Source organism: Cheilinus undulatus, linkage group 17 (assembly GCF_018320785.1).
Source record: "Cheilinus undulatus linkage group 17, ASM1832078v1, whole genome shotgun sequence".
NCBI lineage: Eukaryota > Metazoa > Chordata > Actinopteri > Labriformes > Labridae > Cheilinus > Cheilinus undulatus.
The window spans coordinates 26,729,978-26,754,131 of record NC_054881.1 but is presented as its reverse complement, the minus strand read 5'-3'; the positions used below and the strand labels follow the sequence as shown (position 1 = coordinate 26,754,131).

Sequence of the window (24,154 nt, the reverse complement as noted above, 5' to 3'; positions counted from 1 at the left end):
GCTGCTGTTTGAATTTCTTTGCATCTGTGAGTCCATTAACCGGACATCAATATACTTTGTATGTAACTGCTGTGAAAGTAGGCAAGCACTTAAAAAGGATAATTTCAGCAACATAAGTAATGCTATATGTAACTACTGGTGGTCACTAAATCCAACATAAAAAGGGGACAAAGAATAAATTTATCAGTAAATGGTTACATATGACCATCAAATGACATTCACTGAAACATCAACATGCACAGAGTTTCCTTCCCGGAACAGTTTTTTACGTATTCAACAGCCAGAGTGACACACTTACATGAAACACGAGAGTTATGGAAAACAGACAAAATCATTCTCCCTCTTGTAAATATTTTTGACTTAAATCTTTTTATATAACATTGAACTATCTGATGTCCAATTCTCTACTGAAGAGTCAGTTTCTCCCCTACCATTTATCTCACTTTAACACACACACAGACAGTTCATATGGCACTGAGGGGCAGCAAAGTCATTTTAGTGTTTGGCATGCAGGGAGAGTCTTTAAGGATTTAACTGAGAACACAACGTCCAAACAGAGAACAGTTTCACCCACTGAACTGAATTGGACTGAAATGAACTGAAGTATATCTCCATGGGGGAAATGTTGCTCTGTAGACAGTTTAAAGTAAGAACACATGATCATAAAAATGAAAACAAATGAACCAACAAATCCTCACAATGCCTGAACCTCATCTCCAATGTAATATCAGCTGTGCACATGCTGACTGCAAGTGTTTATGTCAGATTTACAGTGAGCCGTTATATTGTCTGAGTCCTATCTTTTCTGTTTGTTGAGCAGACAGAGAAATGTAAAGTATGTGATACACCTGAAGCTAAAAGAAGGAAGGCAGGCAAAGACTGACATGAGACTGCTGGTTTTACAGCTTCACTTCTGATGTTCTATAGTAAGCAGTCTGCATAGTGTGTCTCTGAAACCTTCTATGTACCAAAGACTCCATTTTGTGCTAAAATCGTAACACCCAAAGGTGCCAAAACACTTCAGCGTGTGTGCAATACACTTAAATCTCTGTAGTGCTGTACTGTAAGACTGAGTTGTGTTAACTTAAAAATCCAAAATAGCTATTTCATCTCTATTTTCTGAGATGATTGAGCACATTTTAAGTCTTAAGAAAACAGAGGACAAAAAAAAAAAAAAAAAAAACAAGCAAGTGGCTTTAAAGTTATTTAACTTTGCAAAATGTGCCTCTTGAAATATATTAAAACGCCAGGTTCAGAGTGTTATTACTACACTTATTTAATATGTCAAACCCTCTGGTAGCTTACTCAGGAGCTAATCATGTCTTGAATAAGACATCCAGGTGATCTTATTACTTGATGACAGTAACTAATGTGACGAACCTTGTGAGTTAGTTCAGACAGTAATTTCTAGTAGTGATTCACACCTGACATGCATCTAATCCAATCACATGACTCATCCTTCTAAATCAGTGGTCTACTTAAGCTGCAAGATTTTTCGTCTCTTCCTCTGCTCACAATTGCCTGCTACCCTGGAGATTGCCATGCTCTTGCTTCAACCCACCTCCACCCCAGCATCCACCTGTTGGCTCCAACCGGGGGTTTAAGATGTTATCTCATCACTCCTCAATGCTGCATGTAAGATTTATCGGCAGTGATAAAGTCGGAGCCTTCCGCCAAACTATGCTTTGCTATGCTATGCTAAGCTAGGCTACCTTAATAAATGCTTGAAAAATTGCAAACGTGAAATGTTTGACTGAACTCCTATTAATGAGGAGTTGCTGCATTCATATTTAGCTGCATTGACATGTTCACTTATCTGTTTAGTACATTTGTAGTTGTCTGACTACTCAAAGCACATTTACACCACAGGTCACACCCACCCATTCACACAGATTCACACGACTTTTACACACTGATAAAAGATGTTTCTATGGAGAATTGGCCATCAGTATAAGCTAATCCCATTCCAACACATTCACACACATCTACATCTTGCCAACTAAGTTAAGTGTCTTGGACACACTGACATGAGTGAACAAGCCAGGGTTCAAACCACAACCCTCCAACTGGAGGTGACGACTCTACCTACTGAACCACAGTCGCCCCACTACCACTTTCTATATCACGTACGCTCCGACAACGTAAAGTACAACATGCATGTAATTCATTAATCAAGGCAGACGAGCCCACAATTCTGCTATACAGCTCGATTACCTCTCTTATTATGTCTTATGTACAGTACAAACAAGCACCCACTAAATTCACTTGCACACCTGTACCTCCCCTCTCACAGTGTCTTATCAAACTCAGCCTCCATTATCAATGAGCTGATTCATATTTAGAAAAGTTCCATTCATTCTATTATCACAGACTCATTTATGATGGCCCATATCACAATGACCATTATAAACTACGACTGCATGAAAGCAGTGACAGCAAGAAGAGTGTTCATAGTGTTTTTTGTTGTTTTGGATTCATTTGCATTCTGTCTCTTGGCCAGAACAATCATGGCTGGCATTTGTGTTTTCATATCATTTCAATACATTTTAATTAAAACATTCTAATTATTTTGATTAATCCCACCTTTGTTCTAGAGCTTGGGCTTAATTCAAGTTCCATGCCACTGAAATGACATCCAGATGGTCTCTAAGACACAAAATCATTTTTAAATAACAAAAAACAAAGCAAGCCCTTTGTCCCTCACACAAAAAAGACTGTGTTAATTGAATTTCAAAGAGTTGATTTGGCCAGGTGGGTCCTTTCTACCAATTTGTCACCAAGGAAACCCTGTCTTTACTGCAGATGGGGAAAATGAGAGAGGGTGAATTTCAGAGATGAACTCACAACATCCAAACAGAGTCTAAACCTGCAGATTACGCTACCTGACAGCAGCTGATGTCCACAATCCAGTGTGGCAATAAAAGCAACAGTTTAACTGTTCAACTTTTACCGTTCAAGTTTCTTTTTCCATCATTTTTACATTCCAGAACTAAAAATTAAAAAATAAACTTCAACCTGTCAGAGACACCCCCACTGAGCCAGTACAAAATGAAATCGAAATAATTCTTTAATTGGGAGTCTTACAGTAAAACTGTTGTTTTAAGACACTAATTTGGTAAGCAGCAAGGGTAGAAAAATATGATGAGAGCACATGCCAGTAGGAAATAAAGGGAAAAATTAACACCAGCTTGAGGTCTCCTGAGAAATACACAGTGGATGCAGATACAGAGAGGAGCAGCTGGAGGAGTTCAGGTTTCAATCAAACAGAAATAAATCATACAGGTCTCATAATAATCACAGAGTGATTCGTTTACATGGCTGCAGCCAGTCTGTAAACTTGGTGTCTTTGGTTTACAAATGTGACCCTTTTCATCAGTGATCTGCTTCTTATTCATAACTGTTCACCTTCATACCTGTCCAAGGTGTGAAGGTGTACAGATCCATATTACCAATTCCTCTATACATCACACAACAGCATGCACGTCTGTCACATAAAAGACTGATTATTTGTATATGGTTATTTTTTATGTCTTCCTACCGCTGCCACCAGGTCAAGCACTGATTTATAGCAGTCTGCAGCAACAGCCTTTGTTTACATTTTCCACTACGAAGATTCACAGTGACTGAAACGTTTGATCGACAAAGAAAGCTAAATGAAATTTTTAGCCCCAAAAAAATCCCTCATCTATGTATAAGATGGCATCAGCAATGAGACCTTACTTTTGTCCACAGAGTTGCATCTAGCATAAAGTTAAAGTTCCTCACAACAGATTCAAGTGAAAGTTTAGGAGCAATCAAGCACGCGTGCCAATGAATTGTGTATACACAGATGTACACAGAAGATGAGTTGGACAGAATAGAGTGATATTGAGAAATTATGTTTCAAACACTCGTGGCCATGTCCTTGATTTGGAATATAACAAAACAACTTCATGTTCTCCTGGGAGAAAATCTGTTTTCTATACCACAAAGTGTAAATTCAGAGTTTCTGACTCTTGCTCAGAGTTTGCCAAAGTGAATAATCAGAGATTGGTGGGACTCAAACACTGCTTGAGTACCAACCAAAAGAAAAATGGAGCAATCAAATATGGTCCATCTCCACCTATCATATAGCATGGGTCATCAACTACATCTGTACAAGGGCTAGATTTTGTGTCAATAGACTCCGTGGGCTTGACTCTCAAATAAATCAAAATGCTAAAATAAACAAAATTATTTTGTCTAATTTGAATGTTTTTAGACATCAACAGTAGGATCAGTCCCTACCGGCAATACTGAAGCCTGCCACAAGGGGGCGGTTGACACAATTTAGCCACATATTCCTCCTGTGATGTTGTCCATCACTGGTTTGGCACTAATATGGTGTGTCCTGGTTGGTGAAAAATATGTGCAGGAAACAGGTCTTTTCTTTTGGTTCTCAGGCAGAGAAATTTCCCTCTCCAAGAGCCTGAAGTGGAGAGCTGACACGGAAAACTGCTGATTCACTGCACTCAGGTGATTCCTATTTTACTAATTCTGAGACTACCAGCACCAGTTGGCTTGACCTCTGTTGAATGGGTCAGTCACTTTAAAGATGGTGAATGTTTATGCAGTCGCTTATTTTTTTTTAAAGATTTATTTGCGCTTTTTCATGCCTTTATTAGAGAGAGGTCAGTGGATAGAGTCGGAAACAGGGAAGAGAGCGGGAGAGACATGCAGGAAATAGTGCCATGGGCCGGACCTGAACCCCGCGCCCCAACCACCCAACCACCAGCATGCCCCAAGAAAGTGCAGTCGCTTATTTTACCTTACATATTTTTGTTTAAGTGCCATTATCTTGTAGAAATCTGTTTTTACTTTGACATTAAAGACTTTTTTGTGTTTTTGATTAGACACCATAGCGCTGGAGAACTGAGTTGAACTCTAAGCTGATGCACTGAGATTTTTGCTCACACCAAAATGACTCTACAGTGTCTGGGAAAAGAACTGCCCCTCATATAAAGCTCAACTATAATCGACACTATGTTTAATACCCCACTTATGTCATTATATTGGTATTTCAATGGCTATTGATCACACTCTTCAATCATTTGACACATGCCTTGCTGTTCCACAGCAAAATTCTAATGTCCTTAAATGGGCCTGCAAGTTTTATGTTATCTAAGTGAAAACACAGAAACAGTTGGGAAGAAAAGGCGGCACTGATTGAGAACAGTTGTCGCCTTAAGCCAAAAAGTTACCTACACTATTCCCACAACCCTCTTTCTAGGGGTATATTAACAGCTATTGCTTGCTTTGGCACTGACAGCCAGACAGTCAAATTGCATGACAGTCACACTGATTGTAAAGCCTGATAACAATGGCAGCTTCTCAGCTATATTTTGATATTCAACAAGACTTGGGATCTCCACAATGCTGAAGGTGAAATCAGGACAAATCACCTGATTTAGTGCTACAGGAAGAGTTAGACATTAAGAGTTGTAGCTTGTTATTTATCCTATCAGTCACTTGGCACTTATTGTTGACAGAGACTTATAACAGCTCTCTGGCTTCCTGAAAAATTTAGCAACACAATATCTTAGATGTTTTTCTTTGATATGCACCAAAAATCTGCAGAAGGTTTGTCGTTGCAGGCTAGGCAGGTAACTTGTTATCTGCAGTTTGATGGATACACATAAAGCCTGCACCAGCCCCTATCTTACACCTCTTGACTCACTCACATACTTTTATTTTTGAGTTCAAGCTCACACATTCAGCCCACACTGTTTTAAGTACTAATGTCAGCTGCTCTGAAGGAGGGAATATGAAAGAGTGGAGAGAAATGAAGAGGAACGACAGCGTACCAGAGAAGTGAGAATAAATGTCAATGATTTTAAACAACTGTAGAAAAAGCAGAGTTAACAGTCCCAGCATGTAGCCACCTACAAAATGTTTTGGTCTATTCACAGCATTCATTGCACCACCTTTTGTACAGTGTCTAATAAAAATATTCAACCCCTTGGATATTTTATTCTTTTATTGACTTTCTAAATCAATCAATGGTCAATAGAACTTGGCATTTTTTACAAAAAAAAAAACAAAAACTTTACGTTTCAGAGTCAAGACAGATTTCTACAAAGTAAAGATAATTAAACAAAAATATGTGATGTAAAATAAGTGCCTGCATAAATATTGAACTCCTTCAGGTCAGTATTTAGTAGATGCACCTTTGGCTGCAATCACAGCACAAACAGAGTCTGTGTGGATAGATCTCAATCATTGGGCTTGCAATATTGACACTGCAATTTTACTCAACTCTCCTATGTGAAACTGCTCAAGCTCCTTGCCACAAATGAATGAATGAACAAATTAATGGCACTTTGACTTTTAAGAGATTTTTTTCTATCAAAAATGATGTTGACCATGATTGATGAAAAAAATCAATAAAAGAGTAAAACATCCAAGGGGTTGAATACTTTTTAAAGGCACTGTTTGGTTTGTTTTCCCCGTATAGAAGAGGGCTAAAGAAGGCACAAAGTGTTTTTACTGCGCATTTCAATTACAACCCTATCATGAATTTTTACAGTCTTTACGCCTTGTGATATAGATACTTAATATTAAGTGTCCTCATCTGCCAATTCACAGCGCGGTTCAGCTTTCCAGGAAAACTAGCAAGTACTGCACAGTGCTACACACAGAGTGACATGAGCATGTACACAGCGCTTCCCCGCTGGCACCGCTGATCCTCTTTAAGCCTCGGTTGCTACCTCCAAAGATGACATAGAGGGAGAATCACTTCAACCCCCCATTACGCCTCCACAGCATTAATGGTGAAGGTGGAACATCATAGGGGCGTAAATATCATAGCTTTAAATTGCACTGAGAACTGGGCTACACTATGTAGTTTTTAAAATCGCATTTTTTATGTCTATGCATTTTGTTTTATTTCAAGTAGTAGTAACAATATAATTGTATTTCAATCATATGCCTGAAGAGCGAGCCATTCTTAGAAGTGCCTCATGTTTAGCAGGACTGTGCTTCAAATTCTGGTTTCAATCCACTAATCTGCTTATTCAAGGCAAGTAACATTAACTACCAAATACAAAAATTATTATAATAATTACAAAGGTATATTTACCACATGGTGGCTTTGCTGTAGTTGGTCATAAAGGTTGATAATTTTTTTCAGCTACACTTGTGCTGTTTAATGTTGGTCCCCTTTCCTAGAAATATTTAAATATTTAATGGTAGAAGAAATTAATCAAGATGAATGCATGCTCATTTTTTTTTTTATTTGATTTAGATATAATATATAATTATGCTTAAGCAAACAGTGTTTCTGTGACTAAAACTGTCAGGGTGTAAAAAACTCAAAACAAGGACCCAAATGCAGAACTCAAAAAAGGATTTAATAAAACAAACTAAAGTCCAAAACAAGGAAAAAACAACTGAGGAGCCACAAGGGAAAAGCCATAAAACAAACCTTACTTAAATCAAAGTCCATCAAATACAAAAACACTGGAGGTTTCACAAGGAGTAACACTGGGAAGACATTTGACGATCTGACAAAGGACATGGAGAAACACAGAACCTAAATACACAAGGAGTGATTGCACAAGCAGAGACAGGTGTGACTAACGAGACTCAGGTGAAACTAGTGAGGGTAATACCATTGGAGGGAAACTGAGGCAGGAAGAAAAACTGGAATCACACACAAGGGAAGGCAACTACTAAATAAAACAGTAAACTTCACAATACACAAGAACAATGAACCAGGAAGAGATACAAAACATAAGAGACACTAGGAGGGGAGCAAGGAAACACATACAAATACAGGGAGTTAAACTAAACATGAAACACAGGTGACAAGGAACAAATGCCAACACAGAGGGAGAAAAACTAACTCACAAAATACCAAATAAAACTAGAAACATGAAATACACAGAAAAAACACAGGAAAACACTGGAAAACTTAGGAATTTAATAAATCAAAACCTTTATCATGACATAAACTGGGAAATTTAAAGGGATATTTAGGGATTTTTGAAGTTGTGTCATTTGAGGTACTTAGCTATAGTGGTGGCATTAGCCTCCAGTGATTTCTGGGAAAGTTGATCCTGGCTGTATTTGGGAACATTTTATCTGCATAGTTTAACAAGTTTTGCGTAAAAATGGGCCAAGAAAATATGTTGGCTCACCTGTACACTGTGTTGAAAACATACAAAGCACTTCATTTCTCCCCCCCCCCCCAAAAAAACTCCTCTGTATCAGGCACTAATTTATGATGCAGCTTTTGCCATGTTGTCTCCTTCTGCCGTGCACTGATATCCTCTGAGCAGCTGTGTGGGTCTGCAGGCTTCTACAGGGATAATAACACCACACCAAGCTAAAACAAGGATAAAATGAGTGATTTCGACTCGAGTGATGATGATGTGCCATTTACTGTTGATACAAGAGGACATTTGTACAAACTGGAGTACGCAAAAGAAGAACTTATACAGACGGAGAGTTAGCGGGCTGAAAGAGAGAGCGGAAAAACTTAATTTGAAAGTTCTGTGCAGGAGAGATCTCAAGCATGGCTTTGCATTTTCCACACCTACACCACCAGGTAACTCAGGATGATTCAAAGCAGCGCAGCCCTTAGCTTTAGACAAGAGGGCAGAGATCACAGGGGGGACTATGAGTTCATGCAGGAATAGTATGTCAACAGCAGATTATGTTGCCTTTTTGGGGTTGATCATTTCAACATTTAATTACTTCTGCCATGGGTGAGTACATTATGAAGTTTAAAGGTACATTTTTGCTCCGAAGAATCTGTGGTTTTATGTATTTTTCTGTGGGTTGTTTTAACCTCAGAAGGGAACTTTTCCTTGTCAATGGTGCTGTTGTAACTATGTGACCCACTGACCCCCTGATGACCCTTTGCTTGTGCAACAGAATGAGATGTAATGTTGACTGAATATATGATTGGGAGTCCATGCATTGTTTTGTATTTTGAAGTTGACCGCATACTTTACTAGTCTTTCCAACTGTTTGGATCGATCTGCTCTGTGGACTGATGCTGTTTGGCAGCAGCCAGCAATAGGGTAACCCCAATGAAGCCAGTGCTTTGATCCAGGGCCACTTGCTCGTAGGACTATGGCCTCTGGATAATAAGGTGAAACCTAACTTCGCAGTTAGGCTGTATAAAACAAATTCACATCGAACAAAGTTGTACTGCATCATTTAATCATAAGCACAAGTAACACAAGACTGATTCAAACAAACAGTCTTAACTTGTTCCAGATGGACTTCTCTACTTTCTCTACTGGTGGGCACAACACAGGGTCTTTGTTTTGACTCTCATCACAAACAAGTTTCGACTATCCACTGCTGAAGCTGTAAGTATCTACAATGTGTGTTTGTTGTGGGACCACAAGGGGAAACTACCTTTAGGATCATTATGAAAAAAGATCCCACTGATGTTGATTCTTCATGAGCATATTTAGTAAAGACAGAAGGCATCTAACCTTAATCAAAAATAAAACATGAGATTTTCTTTAGAAAAGAAAATCTTTAGAAAAGATTTTCTTTTCTAAAGATGAATAAATGCATAATTGAGAAATCAGAGGTTGATGAGAAATAAGAATATAATTCATTTGAGAAACACTGGCATAAAATGAGAGGATTTGGACAGCTTGGGCTGTTTTTCTTTTCTATCTTAATCTAAAAAATTAAATGGATGTGAAAACTAGAATGGCTTATAATAAACATGATCGCACACTATTAAACATTTTCATTGCCATTAAAAGCAAATGCAGTTGTTCAACCACAGATGACAGGTAAATCAAAAAGTACAGGCTTGCTAAAAAGGCAAAACTTCTTCTATAAAAACACTTGTAAGAATGTTCTAGAGTTACATAAAGTGCAAACTTAGTTACGGTTCTAAAAATAATGGATCTTTAGCAAATCAACAGTTTCCTATGGCTATTTTTCTTCAGTGTGATCGCAAAAAGTTAACCACAAAGAAACACACAAACATTCACCATCCACCACCAATCTACCCCCAAATGCCTGCAAAACAATTCTACGGGATTCCTCCAGTAGTTCCATTTTCCAGTACCCTGCCGGCTGTTATCTGATTGAGTCTGTTTTCTGTCCAAGTCAGATTTAAAGAGAGGACATCAGATTGGACTTAACACTGTTTGCTTCTCTGTTTCCTGTACACACAAAAGGAGAGCCCAAAAAATCCACACAGACACAGAGGGAACACACACAGACCACATGCACATTATAAGGACAACCACTGTGACTGCTGCAAAGAATGAGGTCGGCAGGTTTTTTTTTTTTTTTTTTCAAAAAATACACACACACACACACACTTGTAACGCACACATCAACAAGGTGACGTAGTGATCACTAGGTCTAAAACATTTTTTCTTGCTTTATATGAAAAGTCAAGAGTATGCATCATTAGATTCTTAAACCACATCACAAAGTGCCACTTAAATACCTGAACTTCTACACATTTTATAGATGTGTCAAATTAGTGCATTACCATATTTTGTTACTTATGTCTGTTTGTGAGTATGATGTGTGTATAATTGTGTTAAAGTTAAACAGTGCAGACACAAGCAGGTCACCAACTCCATCGTCCCCAGAGAACACATTTTGTTTTACAAAGCTCAGACCACATCAGCATGATCATGTTCTCTAAACTAACAAGCTGGTCAGGGCAGATTTTGTTAAAAGTTTTGGCTTTAAGTTCCATCATTTCTTTGTTTTGCCCTGGCGCTATTCGCCACCAGCAGTAAACATTCTCATCTTATGTAATCTGTAGTGACTCTTGTGGAATTGCAACAAAGTACATCAATAAAGCCATAGAACAGAGCTGTGCACTAACAGTAGCATGCACTGTATATGATGGAAGCCAATTCATTATAGTGATAAACATACCTGACCCAGTTCTGACTCTTCTGTTTGATTCAGTTAATATTCCTTAGTATACTACTAAAATTCAGCAAATCACCCACACAGTCTAAGAATAATAAAGGCATGACATGAAAGGACACAAAGTTAAGTTTAGGTTTTCTTTTAAAATCCTGCCATCCTGTATTCTAAAACATGTACTTTAATATGGAGGTGGCCCCTCCTTTGCAGCTATAACAGCACCCACTGTTCTTAGAAGACTTTCCACAAGATTTTTGAGTGATTTTGTGGGAATTTGTGCCGATTCATTCTGTTCAGCATTTATGAAGTCAGGCATGATATTGGAGGTGAACGCCTGGCTCACAATCTCTGTGCCAGTTCATCCCAAAGGCATTTGATTTTGGTGATGTGAGGCTTGCATGCAGTTGCTCAAAACTTATTCCACGAAACTCCTGGTGCACTGTTGCTGTGTTTACATTAATGCCAGAAGTTTGTAACGCTTCAGCTATGGAATCAGCAGGGCATTGGCTACTTCACCATGACCCTTAACAGTCATTGACCCTGCTCTGGGATTTTACCTAGTCATCCCCTTTGTGGCTGAGTTGCTGTTGTTCCTAAACACTTCCACTCTCTCATAATAATACTTACAGTTGACTGTGGAATATCCAGCAGGGTTGAAATTTCACAGACTGTCTTATTGCAAAGGTGGCATCCATAATAGAACCATGCTTGAAGTCACTGAGCTCTCCAGAAGGAGCAATTATGTATCACAAACATTAGCAAATGGAGACTGCATTGATTTTATACACCAGGTCCAACAGGTCCGATTAAAACACCTGAACAGGTGTGGTCATATAGTGTATATCAACGTTCTGTCTCAGTGTGTTACACATTGCAGGGAATATATAACAGGAACATAAGTACCCCCCTTTAGACTGGAAATCTGTAAATTAGACATATTTTTCTCCAGAATCTTCCTTTGCTGCAGCAGTGACCTTTTTTGTATCTCACTGTTTTTTTTGTTTTCATATTCATGACTTTCATCCAATCAGAGCCTAAAGACCAAAACCTGGGTTAAACAGAGAAAGTCCATTTGTGAAATCCATTATCTCTTACCAGGACTTTGAGGCTTATTGAGACAGCTTAATCACAGCAGACCACTAGTCCACTACTGTTTCATCACCTCAGATGTCACAGAGCTCAGAAGTATGCCACTGCTTCATGGACAGATGACATCTGATGACTCATATCTTAAACAGGACATGTGGTTTACTGGCAAGCCAAACAGGAATTTTGTTAGATTCTCTGTCAGCTTTAACTGAGGACTTTATAAAGGCAATAAATACTAAGGCAATAAAGTTTATAAGCTGTGATAATGGTTATAAAAAGTACCAGATATCCTCTGTGTGTAAAAATTGCACAAGTAACACAACTTAAGTGTAGGACATTTTCAAAGGCCTGCTGGAACTTTTGCTGCATCAGAGTCCAGAGCACTCCAGAGTGAATGGCTGCAAACTTTCCAAATCTATAAGTGACAACAAACAACAAAACTAAGAGTAACAGACATGGAGTAGGACACTCAAAACATATGGAAGCCTGAGGGCAGCAGAACAAACCTCCTGGCTGATATTGACAGCAGTGACTTTTAGGCATCGCTTTTTTACTGTGTTTACAATGCAATAATTTTTAATAGCATAACACTGCTATTAGCATAGATGCGAGGTGCAGCAGCTGTAAAGCTAATAAAAAGGTCAATAATAATGTAAGCAGTAATACACCATGTACTTGACAAATATTGATCTAATAGAAAAACGTAAGCATTATGCAGCATATAGAAATAAGCATGTGAACTGAATTCTTTTGCAGTCTATTAAGTACATGTTGAGTTCTAGCAAACACCTCTTGATGCAACTCAGACAGGTCTTTCAACATCATACACCCTCGCCCAAGCAACCCAGCCGGGGTGATCAGGTCCCTGCTTGCATCTGAGTAGCTTGTGTGGTCCATGGATCACCATGCTTGATCCACAGCCATCTCAACACCTTTTCTGCAGCAACCTGTGATGCCCTTGATGGCCCTTCTATTGTGCAGTCCCTTCACTCCTAACATCTTGAGAGCCCTGATGAGAGACTGGCCAGCAAAGCCTCTGCACCCAACCTCAATAGGGTTGCAACAGGTCCACCATCCCCTGCTCTGACGCTCATCTGCCAGCTCCTCAGTGGCCCTCTTCCTCTCAAAGGCCTTTTTCCTCCAATCTTCCCAAGGAACAGTCAACTCCAGCAGGACCACTTTCCTCGTTATTTTGGACACCAAAACCATGTCTGGCCTGGGTGTGGTCACTGCGATGTTCCTTGGGAATCTGAGCTGCCTCAGCAGGTCGGCCTTCAGCTGCCAGTCCCGTGCCATTGCCAGCAGCCTTGCTGTTTGGCTAAGGCACTGCTGAGGCTTCCCCCCTGCTTTGACAAAAGTGATGGACTAGCTGGTTGCTGCTGTCTGCTGCAAGAGATCCCTGTGCTGATAACATCTGCTTTGACCCTCAGCACCTGCACATTCCGCAATGCCCCCCTATTCCAGGGCTCTTGTGAGCCTCCTTTCTGGCAGAGTTGACACTGTGGAGTATCTTCCAGGCCCATATCAGCATGAAAGAAGTTGGTTGGGCTGGGGAGGACATTGTAGACCGACTGGATAAAATCATTAGCACGCGTTAATTACATGCAAAGTCAATGTAAAGATGCGAGTAGATGCAAGTTACCCTCGGGGGGTGCAAATTGCACAAATCAAGTGAGTAATTGGTGTGAATTAGGCAAATGTGCCACTCACTTCATTCAGTTATTGGCGCGAGTTGAAAAATCTGAACTCAAGCAAATCACTTACATGCGATGGCCAATCAGCATAGAGAACCTCAGGTGACTTAAGTAAAATACATCATCAGATCTCAGGGGGACCAACCTGGGTAGGCGGAGGTTCACTGAGCCAGAAAATGGAGGAGAAACTTGTGGTGTCTGTCTGTGGCTACCCTGAGCTATACAACACAACTTGCCTGTTCTGCTAGCACAGGAATAAAAAAGGAGCTTGCTTGGAGGAAAGTGAGTGGGCAGGTCGGATCGCCTGGTGTGTTGTGAAAACATTTGTCCGTCAGTTGATTTCAGCCATCTAATACCAAGTCATGGACCCAGGCAAGGCAGTGTACACACAATTTAATGCCAGAGTGGAGTGTGTTATTTTCACAAATTTAAAAAACAAAGCAAGTTAACTCACTAGTTAACTGATGTGAAAACATAAGTGTGACCTTGCAAAGCTGATGGACTGGCCAGATTCCATGTCGGTCATCAAGCAGATGCATCTTGCAAAGCTCCAATCTAAATTGATTGTGCTGGTCTGATAATTATTTGCTGCAATGGGAACAGGAGTTGCAATTAGCTTAGATGTAGCAAAAGTGGTACTTTTTTTTCTGACGTTTTTCTCGTCAGAATAGATGATCTTGCTTTTTCTCCCGACTGGCCTCACCATGAGTTTACAGTTGTTTAGAGTGGGGTTTTGCAGTAGTTAAGAGTGGGGTTTAGCAATAGAAGTTGGTGAAGCAATTAGTTTGGATGTAGCTACAGCAGCAGTTTTATCAGAAATGAACATAATTTCTTTATTTAAAGATATGCAAAAAATAATGCTGAAAGCTTTCCTTGTTTGTTTCACTGACTGGCTCTAATAATAGTCAGCAACGATTGCAGCTTCTGTTTCGAGTTAACTCAAGAACTTTTCCAGTTCATCCAGTCACTTTCTATGAAGTCCTGTCCTTATCATTATCAGCAGTGTCCTCCATATGTCCTTAAAAATGTTTGGTCAGTTCAACAGATCAATGCTTCATTGAAACCGCTCTCAACTATAATGGTCCATCTGTTGTAGAACATACATGCTATTAATATCTGATTTGCATTGTCAACCAGATGGACCAACTACAGTCAAATATTTCAGGAAAGTCCAGCAAAGTGTGTTTTATTGTGTATTTACCTTAATGCCATGGAGGTCCCATTCACTGATGCAGCTGAGCATGCTCTGTTGGCATGTCCATATGAGCAGCTTGCCTTCCTCGCGTACCGCTCATCCCCACAGCATAGAATCACCAGAAACGCTCTCCGAAACGCCCGATTTAGAAAGGCGTAAAGGAAGGGGTTTAACCCTGAGTTGATGTACCCGAGCCATAACCATGCTGTCCACAGCTGCCAGGGCACTGAGTAATGAATGAAGGGGTCCACCACGTTGGTTATGAAGAACGGTGCCCAACATAGACAGAAACAACCCATTATTACTGCTAGTGTCTTTGCCGCTTTAGTCTCAACACGCATGCGGCTGTTCGCTATCGGAGCATGCTCTGAATGGGAGGAGCCCATAGGTGTCCTAAAGCGATAATGCTCCATTGGATCTGAGGAAGTAGACGACCTTATGGTGATTATTGGAACAGTCCCAGAAACAGGAGCAGAGCCTGCTCGCTGAAGTGTCTCAATCTGTCGCACATGGGTCATGGCAGTGACGTAGATACGCTGGTAGGCCAGGACCATGAGTGCTAACGGGACGTAGAAGGCAACAGCAGAGCAGATCAGTGCGTATGGCCGGTTGACCAAAAACACACAGCTTGTGTCGTTGGAGCCTCCTGTCAGAGCTCGCCTTTCCTCAATCTGGGATGCGGGTGAGTAAAAATAACAGACATTAGAAAGAAGCAGTGTCTCATCTGTGGCTGCAATTGGGTTTTATAATGAGAATTTAAACCTGGATGTCACAAAAAAACACTACTTGATATCTGTTTTGACACCATAACAAAAAGTCAAGAAATTTCACGTAGAGTATTTATCCTTTTTTATCACTTACCTCCTAAAGAAACAGTGCAGAAAAAGTTATCAAACATTTGCAGGTGAGTTGATTTAGAACGAAACCATGGATGAAATTGTTTTATTTTTCTTAATCAGAGTTCAGGTCATGAAAATGGAGTTTGCTTTCTTTAGTCCTTCTCTATTATTCCACCATCTATGCTGTCTCTCTTACTCACAGCAGCTTTCAGTCAAATAGTTTTTTTTTGTTTCTTGGCAGTATTGGTCCTTTTTGACACTATCAATGTAATGTATAACCAAAGGATATTGTAACATCTCTAACAAATGGTAGTGCAAATGTACTGAAGTGTTAATATATTTGACAACCATATAACAACAAACCTTCACTGATGATGAGTAGTAACTCTACAGTTATTTAACTCAAATCGTCATCCAATGGTTATATCCCTCCACCAGCCAGTCAAGTTGTATTTCATTTGCACCTTTGTGTTCTCTGATTAGGGTTTTACCTTGGCTGAGGAGTTGAAAAAAAGTAAATATGCAAATATGCATAAAAACCCTGTATTAAATAGAAAACAGTGCACCATGATCAATTCCATGAGCACTACACTCTCGCTTTGTCTTTCATGTTGTTCCTCAAAGTTAAACAATGCATGTAAGACTAAGTGTGATGAAATGGTCCACAAAATAATTAAATATGGGGATGGACAAAGTCAAACAATTAAATCAGATGTAGAATCCTAGTTCCAGAAAAGTTGGACACCATCTAAAATGTAAAATAAAACAAAAAGGAATGTTGAATTCGATAGACTCCTTAATACAAATCCCCTCTACCAGAGTGTAGAGCTTCATTCTTCCCTTCTTTAAACACGGTACAGACGTGAGTCAAACTAAGCATGTTTTTACCATACTAATACAATCAAACTCAGTTTTTCAATCAGTTCTTGTTACTTCTTGACAGCTGAAAAGAAAAATTGTTTAAGTGTACAACAATTCCTTTTTGGGTCAAAGTAGGCATGTTGTGTAGATTTTTGAAATTCCAGAGAGAAAGACTAATGACCAAAGTACGGACAAACATATACAAACATTCTACAGTCAAGCCTGGTTTAAATGTGGAGACATAAGGCATTTCAAGTCTTATGCACTTTTCGTCTTTGACATATGAGTTCAAGAAATCCAGCCAGCTTTTACAAACAGGACATTGTTTTTTCTTGTTTTTTTTTACACTGTCTGGACAAATAGAGAGAGAAGAGTTGTGTATTTCATTAGCTCTGGCTGAATAAATTCATCTATCCCCTCTGCCTCTGGGAGTCTTGCAGATCATTTTAAGGCAGTTCTGAAATAACCTTAGCCAAAACATTTCCAAACCAGCTAAAAGAAATGCTTGTTGAAGTGCTGTCTTTGCTCACAGCAAGAGAGCTTCCACAGAAACTGGAATACTTGTGTGATCACTGTATTATCTCGTCATTTTACAAGGGATTGGAGACATTATTAAAATCAGAATATGAAGCTGAAGATTTTGATGCTGTGTTTGCCCTCACAGAGAGCCTCTCACTCTTAAGAGGACAGCATGTTTTAACAAAGTATCAATCTGTAGAGAGAATTCTAGAGTATTTCACTGATGCACACATAAAAATGTGTTATAAAAATAATATGTATAATGACAATGATAATGTAACAAGTGATTATTTTGGGACATCCTATTATGTCAACTCTCTCTCTTCATATTCTGATCTCAGCTCTAAAACTTACAATATCTTCAATGCCGATGGCGTTCCAGCTTTGCATTATGGGAAGGAAGGAGATGAATGTGGGGATCAGCCAGCAGCCGCTGAGCATCGCTGCAACTCTGATGGGGGTCATCTTGTGCCTGTACACCAGAGGCTGGCAGCAGATAGCATAATACCTGGAAAAATATATTTTTGCACTAAATACGTAGCAGTGTTCTTGGTTTTATGAATAGTCCTCTGAGTCTTTAAGTGTCTAGAAAAATGAATTTGTTAAAACTTATGAATGAGGTTAAAATCCTCCACATTAGCTCTCTTATGCCAAGGTTAGACCACACATTGTAAGCATCATCAGAGCCCATGTTCAAAGGGTTCTGGGACACATCGGCCATAGAAATCAATAGTTTTCACCCACGTATAATGTCCCAGTATCAAGGTTACATGTGATTTTTTCATCTGCACTCTATAATTTTTTTTCATCACATCAGTGGGATTGACCAATGAAAACACAGAATGTGCTGCATGTGTAGGAATCACAGGTGTAAACAAACAAAATAATAAAGCAAAAGATGACAATATCTCAGCTTTCTTGTAGAGGGCAAGAAGTAAAAAAAATCCAAATGTTGACATAAAACAGCTGACATAATTTAGCAACCTAGACAGTAACTGTCGTTAGCATTATGATCATTCATCTCAACATCTTGATAGGCAAAAAATACAGTTTAGTATAGTAAATATGTTGTGATGATTGGTTGAGTACCACTATGTAGTCTGTCATGTCTGTTGGTCAAGCATTGGCACAAATTCATGGCTCTGAGATCACATAATCTTTGACAGCAGTCATCATAAAAGCCAAAAAGATCTTGTAGTCTAACCTTGGCATTACATCCACTCACACAAACCTGTCTAGTGCAATGCAGCAGAGATGCAGAATGGATGCTGTAGTTAACAAAACATCCAAAGATGTTCTGACCAGGCAGAAGATCTCTCCGTAACGCCACTGTCCGGTGGTCAGCTCGATTGCAGCGAAAGGCATCACCACCACGGCAACCAGCAAGTCAGCAAACGCCAGTGACACAATGAAATAGTTTGTCTTCTTCTTTCTAACAAAGGGGGATATGAGAGGAACATGGTAGAATTCAAATTAATCCTTATATCAAATATTAAAACATTAGGTGAATTCAAAGATACGTCTTACTACCACTATAACTGGTGCTATGTCTGTCCGTCTGTCTGTCTATTTGTCTGTCTGTCTTGATTTACATGCCACAGCATTGCTCCATATGTCCTTGATACCTCTCTGAAGACTTTTTGAGTGTACTGGTTCAGAACTGGTGCCATAACAAAATCATAAATATGTACAGATATCTCTAAAATCCAAAATTCCTGCTACTTTTGCTTCAGTTTGCCCCATCCCCCATTACATCACTTCCCCTATATAACACATACACTCACTCAATGCCAAAGAGGAGACAGCCTTTGCTCTTAAACACACACAAAAATCAGAGAGTGGGGACATGAATCAGATTATTCTTTTTAATTGAGAGATAAAGTGACATAGCTGTAAAACAACTGGACTTGGTTAAACACGCTCACATGGAAATGTATTTGGCACACCTGGATGTGATGATCTACCTCCGCAATGATCCCTGATTAAATTAAGCTCTCTTTAAAGCACTTCTCCAGGCTCATATCAAACAGGAGGTGTGTCACACATTGGTGTTAGAACTCACAGTTTATTTGCTGTTATACAGTCATGGACGGAAGTATTGGCACCCCTGGAATTTTTCCAGAAAATACACCATTTCTCCCAGAAATTGTTGCATTTACAGATGCTTTTGGTATACATGTGTTTATTGCCTTTATGTGCAATGGAACAACACAAAAAATCAGAAGAAAAAAGACAAAATTGACATAATTTTACACAAAACTCAAAAAATGGGCCAGAAAAAATTATTGGCACCTTCAACTTAATATTTGGTTGCACACCCTTGGAAAAAACATAACTGAAACCAATCACTTCCTATAACCATCAACAAGTTTCTTACACCTCTCAACTGGAATTTTGGACCACTCTTCTTTTGCAAACTGCTCCAGATCTCTCAGAATTGAAGGGTGCTTCTTGCAACAGCAGTTTTAAGATCTCTTTATAAGTGTTCAATGGGATTTAGATCTGGACTCATTGCTGGCCACTTCAGAACTCTCCAGCGCTTTGTTTCCAAACATTTCTCGGTGCTTTTTGAGGTACGTTTGGGGTCATTGTCCTGCTGGAACACCCATTACCTACACAGACCCAGCTTTCTGACACTAGGCCTTACATTGCGGCCCAAAATCTTTTGATAGTCTCCAGATTTCATGATTCCTTGCACACAGTCAAGGCACCCAGTGCCAGAGGCAACAAAATAACCCCAAAACATCCTTGACCCTCCAACATGTTTGACTGTAGGTACTGTGTTCTTTTCTTTGTAGGTCTCATTCCATTTTCTGTAAACAGTATGACGTGCTTTTCCATAAAGCTCGACCTTAGTCTCATCTGTCCACAAAATGTTCTCCCAGAAGGATTGAGGCTTACTTAGGTACATTTTTGCAAACTCCAGTCTGTTTTTTAAATGTCTCTTTGTCAGCAGTGGGGTTCTCCTCGGTCTCCTGCCATAGTGCTTCATCTCATTCAGATTACGACGTATGGTCCGAGCTGACACTTTTGCACCCTGAGTCTGCAGGACAGTCTGAATATGTGTGGAGGTTGACTGAGAATGTTTATCCACCATTCCAACTATCCTGCGTTGCATTCTTTTGTCAAATTTTCTCTTCTGTCCACATCCAGTGAGATTAGCCACAGTTCCATGGGTTGTAAACTTCTTGATTATATTACGTACAATGGACAAAGAAATTTCTAGATCTCTGGAGATGGTCTTGTAACCTTGAAATTGTTCGTATTTTTCCACAATTTGGCTTCTTAAGTCCTCAGACAATTCTCGGCTCTTCTTTCTCTTCTCCATGTTTGGTGTGACACACACAGGCACACAACACAAAGGCTGAGTCAACTTTTATTCATTCTAACAGGCTTCAGGTGTGATTTCTAGATTGTCAGCACCTGTTACTGCCGGAGGTGAGTGTAAATGAGCATCACATGCTTGAATTAAAATGATTCACCCACAGTTTTAAAAGGGTGCCAATAATTTTGTCCAGCCCATTTTTTGAGTTTTGTGTAAAATTATGTCAATTTTGTCTTTTTTCTTCTGATTTTTTGTGTTGTTCCAATGCACACAAAGGTAATAAACACATGTATACCAAAAACATTTGTAATTGCAACAATTTCTGGGAGAAATGGTGTATTTTCTGGAAAAATTCCAGGGGTGCCAATACTTTCGTCCGTGACCGTATGTCAGTTGTAGTTGGCGGTGCTGCATAAAATGTTTGATTATGTGTCTGTCTCTGTGCAGCCAAACAGTGTGCTGCTTTTTAAAGCTCGAAAATGAGGTGCACTCTCTAAAACTATGTCAATAACTCAAAAGGCCCAGCTTTAATGCTCCTCTTATTGTGTTGTGGTGCAGTCACCACAAACGCACTGGTGCGAGGAGATGCTGAGCCATTATGCAGTAGCAAGGGGGAAAAAACACCCCTTTCCATGCAAATTGGCTTTGTTGCATTAAGGACTAATGACACGGGCTGTGATGGTAACAGTATGATGTAAATAGAGTAAAGATGAATTTACTGAGAGCTGATGGAGATGCGCTGCGGTTTTTATGATGTACAAACTTTCCACAGATCAGGAAATGACTTTAAAAAAACATGATGATAAATCATGTGTAAATAAGGTTGGTAAATATTACTCTGACATTGCTATTACTAAGCCATAACCAGGAGGTAAATCAGTCCAAGACTCCCAACAGTCTTTTTATCTATGTGTGGCATTTTTAAGAATGACAGGGATGTGAGTGCTGCGGTTGTTTTCTAGACTTGTCGTTCATTCATGGAGGAATCTTTGTCAAGGTGGTGCTCAAGTGAACACATTAATCCTTTAATCAAACACACTGTCTGTTATTCTGGAAAGTAAACATGGATTGTCAAAATATGTCTGAATGTGGGCAGGATTGGACAGACTTATGCAGGTGTGGGCGGTAGTGGATAGCACATGCTTCAGGAGCGGGTGGTTATGGTCAGAAATCCAGAGGGAGCGGGGTTAAAAGAAGAGTCCCACACAAGTCTCCAATTTTTTTAAACAGGAAAACTTAGTATCACATAAAATCTACTTGCAAGTGCTTGTGTTGTTAACTTTTAACCAGAATACCTCACAATAACATGTCAGTCTTAAAATATGTAGTTGGAAACAGCTCACTGTTGGCAATACAGTTGTATCATTCAAGTCAATGCTTGCTTAACATCAATTCTACATCCTATAAACCATGATTCAAGCCAAGTTTTAGTTTACAGGCAGCTGAGGAAAGGCTTAAAATATGAAAGCACCCAAAGACTGTACAACTGATTCTGATCTCTGCTGATAACAGATCCTTGTCAATCCAAATTGAACCATTTTTTTCCTGATTTTAGCTTTGGAAAAGACAAAAGGCTCACCGTAAATGTCTGTCCTTGCAGAGTGCCACCATGACCAGCAGGTTACCAAACACTGTCATTATGATAATGATGGACAGAAAGATAGTGAGGACAACTGTCTCCAGTGAGTGAAGAAATTCTTGCTGCTGCTGATGTTCCTGTTGTTGGCCAGTGTTAGGTACTTCATCCAACAAACTGCAAAAAATACATCTAAGTTAGCATTATGACCTGACAATAAAATAGATGAAAAATAGGATTAAAAATAGAGAAAAAAGACTTTTTACAGAGTTTAGCGAACAGGTGTGCTCTACTTCAGCACTACTTATAACAGTTTGACTTCATATATTATATGGTGACATATTGGTGCTGGGCCAACCTCACTACAGAGTATGCAACCTACCATCTGGCGGGATAATGCAGGTTTTACAGCCATCCAACATCTTATTTACTGGAGAGAATTATGGGCCTATTTTTTTTGTTCATTAGAAAGCAACTTTACAAGCAATTAGACAAAACAAAGATGGCCAAAACATCCATTGCATCTAGACGGAGGTTAACTGAAGAAATTTTTGATTTGTAGAAAAAAGTTGTTGTTGTTTTAATCTTGACAAAATAATGGGTTTAAATTTATGACTTACTGTTGAGGTGATGCTGTGGCCATCACTGGTCATCTGCATTGAGATCAGAAGAGGATATTCCTCATCACCCCATGCTCTGGCCCTGTTGACATACACACAAACACAGTCAAGATGCCTCTTTGCTCTAACAAGAATCCAGCTTTTCAGAAAATAGTGGCCCACTTGCACTCGAAAAGGGGCTGGATTTCGTCTTGTTTGTCCATGCTGTGAGAGATCAAGGCGCCAAAAATGTGTTATTTGTTTCTCAAATAAGTAACTGGATCACAGCTTGAAAGCGCAGGATATTTATAAGGCAAACAGGCTGCAACAGGCAGCAGCTGTCTCTGCCAGATCCCATCAGCATGTTGGTTTGTCTTTGTAATGGAATAACAACACAATGCTAAAGTGACCGCCACAAGGGAAATTCTCTTTCCTTATTCCTCTGTAAAGTGAAGTCAGAGGCCAGATATCAGCTCCTGAAGCATCTCTGGGGTGGGAAGAGCTCCTGGATTTTCTTTTTGAAGGACAGCACACTTAAAGGGTCAGGTAAAACATGACTCACAGCTATGTGGTGGATATGTAGTGTTCAGCCACACAGCAGCAAAATAAAAATGTCTACTATCTGTCTAGAACATCTAGGAATCCTTTTTGTCAAACTTTGTGTTTGTCATGTGATCAAGCAACGCAGTGTTCTTTTATTTAAACATCAAAAACTAACAGCTATGGTAACTGTTCTTTGCACCTGTAATGTGCTACTGTGCTGGTTTGCACTTGAAGTGCAAAAGAATTAACTTAGCACAAAAAGTAAGGAAATTTGTGTATGGTAGATTATTTCTTTGTTGTAACAACAAATCTACGGATTTGGAGTCAAGGTTTGCAGGACGATATGGCTGATGGCTCTCTGCCCAGCAATCTGGAAAAAACTGCCATGACTGCCATTCACCATCAGGCCTGTTTGCGCTGGTGTTGGCAACCAGTAGCAATCCCATATCTCCACTGTCTGGGGCCGAACTCTATCCTCCAAGATGACAACACTCACTCCCACAGAGTTTATCAGAGACTACCTCAACCCCACAGAACACTTGTGGGGTCAGCTTGGGAAAAATGCTGGTTGAAGAATGGGATGCCATCCCACAGCAGTGTGTGACCAGGCTGGTGACCAGCATGAGGAGGAGGTGCCAGGCTGTTGAGGCTGTTTATGGCTCTTCCACAGGCTGCTGAGGCTCCTGTTTGTAAAGTGAATCAGTTGTTTAATTGACAATATGTCTTGTCTTCAAACTTCAATCATCAAATCCACCAAACAAGATCAAATAAAATTCAACGGCAGAATAAGCTGTTTGGCATTGACTAAGATTTGGCAAATTTTTTATGGGGGCAACCCACATACTCAGCTCTGCTGCTCATCCCACAAAGGCATGTTCCTTATAAATGTGGTACCATTTAAAAGGGAAATTAACGGGCTTTCCAACAGATTTATTGCCAAGAAGTATTGTTACAACAAAGAAAAAGTCTACCACACACAAATTTCCTTACTTTTTGTGCTATGTTTATTTTTATCTTAAATAAATTT

General features: G+C 39.6%; 1 protein-coding gene across 1 annotated transcript in view; it reads right to left on the bottom strand.

The window, feature by feature from the left end:
- Positions 1–22,628, bottom strand: part of si:dkey-247m21.3 (5-hydroxytryptamine receptor 4) — a 38,722-nt gene extending 16,094 nt beyond the window's left edge. Inside the window, exons 1-5 of the mRNA XM_041811499.1 lie at positions 22,606–22,628; positions 21,989–22,162; positions 18,316–18,516; positions 17,439–17,592; positions 14,872–15,536 (exon numbers count right to left, since the gene is read on the bottom strand). Of these exons, the coding sequence (XP_041667433.1) occupies positions 14,872–15,536; positions 17,439–17,592; positions 18,316–18,516; positions 21,989–22,162; positions 22,606–22,628 (1,217 nt within the window). The remainder of the gene's footprint in view (positions 1–14,871; positions 15,537–17,438; positions 17,593–18,315; positions 18,517–21,988; positions 22,163–22,605) is intronic.
- Positions 22,629–24,154: the final 1,526 nt, after the last annotated feature.